General features: G+C 29.2%; 1 protein-coding gene across 1 annotated transcript in view; it reads left to right on the forward strand.

The window, feature by feature from the left end:
* The window catches only part of Dhc93AB (Dynein heavy chain at 93AB), a 493,152-nt gene extending 487,865 nt beyond the window's left edge, over positions 1–5,287 (forward strand). Inside the window, exon 79 of the mRNA XM_075354875.1 lies at positions 5,080–5,287. Coding sequence (XP_075210990.1) covers positions 5,080–5,241 — 162 coding nt within the window. The 3' untranslated portion in view covers positions 5,242–5,287. The remainder of the gene's footprint in view (positions 1–5,079) is intronic.
* The last annotated feature ends 1,167 nt before the right edge of the window (positions 5,288–6,454 follow it).

Genomic DNA, 6,454 nt, shown 5'->3' on the forward strand with positions numbered 1-6,454 from the left:
GTTTGGGTCTCCTTGAACCAACAGGCATTCTAGATCTCCTTCCTCCTTAAAATTAACAAATACCAAAATACCGTGATATTCAAATAGTACTTTTTCAAAATGCAGTACCTTCATATAATGAAGATCTGCTAGGCATTATGATAAGAGTAAAATTAAATGTTAGAAGAATGAATATTTAATATTTTATGGAAATCTATGCACAGATTGGAACTTTGTCTAAATACTGATCACAACATAACCTAGAGATTCCAGGTCCGAATCCTGGACAAGCATGGCATTTTTCATATGCTACAAAATTCATTATCATCAATCCAGAATTACACTGATAGAAAAAAATATATTTTTTTGTTTCTCTAAGTGTGGTACAATTGCTTTTTTGCGTACATTACAGATCTGGAAATACAATTTTTCTATTACCCTTAGTTTTAAATAAATTACGCTTAAAAAAAAATTAAGGGAAATTATAGTTAAAAATTTGTAAAATTTATAATTTTGCATGGCTACACCTGTGTTAGATTGATTTTGCTGATGTTTTTTTTTATAAATAGCCTCAGGGACATCCTGAATTAATGTCCAACAGTAATTGGCCAGGATGTTAGTATTCCATTTCCCTTAATAGGGGCTTTACATCACCAAAATGTCTTGGTGGAAACGTTCACCGTGTTCATCACTTAAGTCTTCGAGGTTGCCTGGGAAAAAATCCAGTTGTGAGTGGAGGGAATGTATTTTCAAATACATATTACATCCCATAGCGCTGTATGAAGTAAGAAGTTGATTAACAATATCATTGTAATTATTCTATTTTTGTTTGCTGAAAACATTTTTGTAAACATCTTTAAATGAAGTCAAAGTTGCACTTTTTACATTATTTAAAATCGAGTTAAATGCAACATCTTTGACCAACTCTCTTATTTGAGGACCTACAAATATTCCTTCTTTAATTTTTCCTTCACTTATATTCGGAAATTTCTGCCTGATGTACAAAAATCCGGGACTATCCTTCATTGTTTTTACAAAATTTTTCATTAGTCCTAGCTTGATATGGAGAGAGGGGAAAAAATATTTTTTTGGGTTCACTAAGGGCTCATGAATAATATTTTTCCCATTTGGAGTTAACTTGTCTCGTTTCTTCCACTCTTTGGTAACATAATGTTTAACCCTAGCTTGGCTGTCCCATTCACAAAGAAAACACATGTACTTATTATAGCCCAACTGAATGCCTAACAAAATAGCTATAACTTTCAAATCACCATATATGTCCAGCTGTTTTTTATAATTTATTTTTTCAAGAACATCTTTAATCACATTGTATGTCTCTTTCAAATTAATACCATAAGCGATTGCTATCAAAGGATATTTGTTACCGTTGTGTAGTAGAACTGCTTTTAAACTATATTTGGACGAATCTATGAAAAAGTGCCAGTACTCAGGTTTATGAACTTGTCCTAACTGCAACATAAGCTCATCACTATTTGTATAATAAACCAAATTATTTTCATGAATAAAGTACTGAGAAAGTTCTTTTTATCGGCTTCAAAAGCCCAAAATTTTTATATTTTTTTAAAAGTATTCCAACCCTGCAGTATTGATCTTAACAGTTCAGCTTAATTTTTTGATAAATTTAAGTCTTCAACCTAGTCATTTAATTCACCTTGTGTTATAAGATATGGCTTATTGGAAGATAATTCAAAATCAAAATCATTGTTGTCTTCTTCAGTACTGCCTGATTCTTCATCGCTGCATTTGAAACATACATTCACAAGTGGCTTAGGAACTAGAATAATTTCACTGTGAGGTACAGGCCTGACTGCAGATTGCAATGAAGGATATTTTACAGTGTGTTTACATTTTTTAGAAATTCCAGACACACTTGTTAAACAAAAGTAACAATTCGTTACATGATCCTTTGGTTCACACCAAACCATAGTTACACCAAATGGCAAAGCCTTCCATGTATCTTTCAGCCATCCTCTTAAATATACAGAACAGTTAGTGCATATTATATGAGGAGCCCACGTCTTATCCTGATCACCAATTTTACACTGAAAGTACAAATGTAATACTTTTTTAATTAAAGGTAGAATTTTTTTTCTATTTGATTTTATACTAAACTCACCACATACATAACAAAAGTCATCCACATCATTTACACAATTTCAAGTTATTATGACACTGCACTGTTAATAAACTTAAGATAGCCATAAGACTGAACAAAATTAATTCATACCTAAATCCAGTGCTCAATACAAACAGAACAGCTGTGTTTTCAGCTACATTTTTTGACCTGCACAGACAATCTTGTCCATGAAGGCTCACTCTTCAGTATTAGATATGATGTCATAATATGTGATTATGATATGATTTAATTGTTCATATAATATTGTTTATTTATATCTTACAGATTATGTTAACCAAGCTAAACAATAAAAAATGAGCTAACAAAGTTAAATATGGGAGCTTAAAAGTTGTATTGTTAAAAATTTCAAAATTAAAAAAATTCTTTAATTAAAATTAAAAAATTTTTCAAAAATGGTGATAGAAAGATTCTTAGTTCATATTCGTTTTCAGCATCAAAAAACAAATTAAAATCATGTATCGCATGTTAGGAAAAAAAAATTATATTTATCAGTGTTATTATTGGACATCAACCTTTTGTTACTACTGTTTGTTGAATAAATAAATAAATATAACCATCTCACACATCAGAATTAAAAATTGATCTAAGCATCTGTTCTTTATTTGTATCAATAATTTCTTGGCTATCAATCAGCAATAGAACATATTAATGAAACTTATGTAATGAGGAATAATATATTATTACTATAGAATAACTATACAATAGTCTGAATATTATACTTTATCTTTTAAAATAATATATCAAGGGGATATTCTTTTTTACCACCACCATGTGGTGGTAAAAAAACTTTTGGAAGTATGATGATGGTCATCATACTTCCAAAAGTTTCTTAAATTTTATTATGGTAGGAAAATCAGATCGTGATGGTCTGTGATAATCGTGCTTAAATTTATTGTTAGCCAGCAGGCCAAGCAAAAATTTGCAACAAAGCTAAATTCATGATTTATTCATATTTTTGTGTATGTAATTGCCACATTCTTAAACATGATAAATGAGACAAGAGTGATAGTGGATCAATTTTTGTATTAAAATGAGAAAGACTATGGCAACTCACAAAATTCTTAAGCATTCTATAATGATGTTTGATGTTATACAAAAATAAGTCTGGTACAAGTTCTTTCAAAAATTTAATATTTTGGTATTCTTCAATATTCTCTCTGCAAAATATATGAGACAATCCTTAATAGGTTAGATGTAAATCTGTACTTAGAAATTCTGAAACAGCTACTTAAAAAGATGAGATAGAAACAAACATCTTGAAATGTGCAGCAGCAATTTTTGGCTTCAATTCTTATGCCTCTGTTTTCTGGATGAGGCCTACCATAACTTATTTATAGTCAGAAATATGATACTAAGTAGACCAAAGCAAAGATTTGAAGCTACTGAGATCTACATCTTCTGCAGCAATTATCAACTGACTACCAGAATGATTACAGGCATGGTACAAATAGGCAAAAGACAGTGCAGAAAAGTGTTGCATGTTGAACTGAACTTGGCTGTACTTTGTATAAGATCAATTCCATAAATACTCAACCATGAATGGAAGGATAAGTACAAAAACATTTGTGCAGACACCTAGGTACAAATCCAGAAAACATCTATTACATACATTACTGTGACTTAAATTTTCCAATATCATCCAGAAACAAAACAATCCATGTATAGAAGTCACCATAAGCATTTAGCAAAAAGAAAAATGTGACCAGAAATAGAAATAAATCTGTGGTAAGATGATGGATGGGTCCTTCAATAGTACAATTCCCTGTATGCAGAGTGGTACTTCCTGTTACACAGGAAGGATTCTATTCATATGCTTAAACTTATTCATGACTGTTAGCATGTAGCACTGATTTATATAATTTTTTATTGCTCCGAAGGAAAGCAGTAGCCTTTCACAAAAGTGCTAGCAGTTTTGTAAAGACGTTGTAGAATACAATCTGTTTAATGTTAATACCCATTTATTATTTAATACACAACATAATTTACTAAAAGTGTTAACTTTATTCATAAGAATACAATTAAATTAGAATGAAAGGTACATTATAATGGGGCTTTAGATGTGTTCTGTAATAAAATAGTTACTGTAGATTTTCAATATATTAACCCGTACTAGGAAATAGAAAGTGCTACCTGCATATAGAATATTGAAGAGTGGTTCTTCAATGTACCATTCTTTATCTAAGTAACAAATAAACAAACTTTGCACTTACTAAAATGAATAAATATACACTAAATATAAATTTGGAAAATGTACAACCTTCAAAATACATATATATATGGCAACACACATCCTAGATCAAGTACAGATATGTTAAGCTATAAACCAAGACCATATAGACACAAAAATCGGAAAAATTAAATTTATCAAAAGTTTATTTACATGATCACACTCATTCACATTAAAATCAGTATCTACTATTTGCACAAATAGGTTTTCAGCTGCCTCAAAACTGCTAAAAGAAGTACAAATGGGTAACAGTTATTGTCATGTAATAAAAACTGCAATAAAAGATAATTAGTTTGATAAAAAATTTTGATTGTATCTAAAAGGGAAAGACAATAATGCTATACAATAAAAAATAATACTATTCACCAGGTGATGAATGTAACCATTAAAAAAAATTGCTGATAGAAAAATCAACAGACAGCGAGTTATAGATTAAGGTTGATTTTTTCACTCAAATATACTTACTGTGTGCTTTAGTTGTTTACAATTTATACAATATAATCCAAACAGGAAACAAATAGGAAATGTGCACCAGATCACAGCTCCTTTCATGTGTTTCATTTAAAAATAATTAGCTCTGAGTTAAATAATTCTGTACTTACAAAATTATGCGGATTAGATTTCATTATTATTGATGTCACCTACTCTCTAATTTATACTTATAGCACTTTCTTTGCTAGTACATAGTCTGAAGTAGTTTGGTTTATTGTTACAGGCAATTACACAGGATAAACTGGACATGAGGAATATGTATGAGTGTCCTGTGTACAAAACGAGAACTCGTGGACCCACTTATGTGTGGACATTTAACTTAAAATCAAAGGACAAACCAGCTAAGTGGACATTAGCAGGAGTGGCACTGTTATTACAAATATAAGTTAAAAATGTTCTGTCGTATGAAACTATGCAAGTAGAAATTATAAAGTATTAAGCAATCAAATTTTTGATTTTTCACCTAAGCCACATATAATATGCTACATGCATATTTAAAAAAATTATCTTTTCAACAATCAAAATCAATTATAAAACTCCAAACCCAGGTAACAAAAGGAGGTAGCATAGTGTGAATGGTGATTGGCACTATGTAAAATGGGATTACATTAACTTTAAAAAAAAAGCCTTAAACATTTTTCATAAACTGAAAAGTTGGCGATTGATTGGTTTTATACACAAAAAAAAGTATGTTAATTTTTTCTGTGGTAAAATGTTGTATGGGGGCATTGTTAATAAGAAAACTGTGAAAAACAAAAATTTCCCAATTGGAATGGAATGCAAAGATTACCTAGGGTATGTTTCTCTCTATCTGTTGCAGACTCTGTACTTGCCCAATTGCTGGATACCTCTAATAATCTAGTTATTCCAATAACTGATTGGCAATTTAGTTTTATAATACTTTTACAATTTCAGACATACATTTTACCATAAGTTTTATTAAGAAAATGAAATGCCTGCATGAACATTATGAATATTTGAACATATAGAATCAATAAACAACAAATGCTATATATTGTTTCATTTGACTCAGAAATTGAACTGAAAAGCAATTTTCAATTTTGAAACTTTAATTGAATTATTCAAAAAAAATTATTTTCTACTCCAAAAAAATTACAATGAAATTGTAAACTGTACGGTAAGACTCTTGAAAATATCACTTCTTCCGCTCAAAAAACAAAAATTTCTGTAATATAAATAAAACTCTTTTCTGATATCAAAAAAGGAAAGACATTACATTTCTATTATCAAAATCTGCTATTAATTTAGAATTTTCTTTAAAAAAAATACATATTAAATATACGTAATAGACAATAGATATGCAATAATAGATAATAAACAATGTTTAATCATTCCATATAATAAGAAAAAAAATGAAAATTTATTACAAAACTCTTACCAGCCCGAATTCATTTATTAAAAAACAAATAATCATAAGAATTTGAATTGTTTCTGTAAATGTGATATGTATTACATATAAATGAAATTGGGCCAGTAAGAGTTTTATAACAAATTTTTATTTTTTTCCTTATTATATAGAATGCTTAAACATTGTTTGTTATCTATTATTGTATATCTATTGTCTATTAAATACATTT

The sequence above is a fragment of the Lycorma delicatula genome, chromosome 1, assembly GCF_047948215.1.
Source record: "Lycorma delicatula isolate Av1 chromosome 1, ASM4794821v1, whole genome shotgun sequence".
Classification (NCBI taxonomy): domain Eukaryota; kingdom Metazoa; phylum Arthropoda; class Insecta; order Hemiptera; family Fulgoridae; genus Lycorma; species Lycorma delicatula.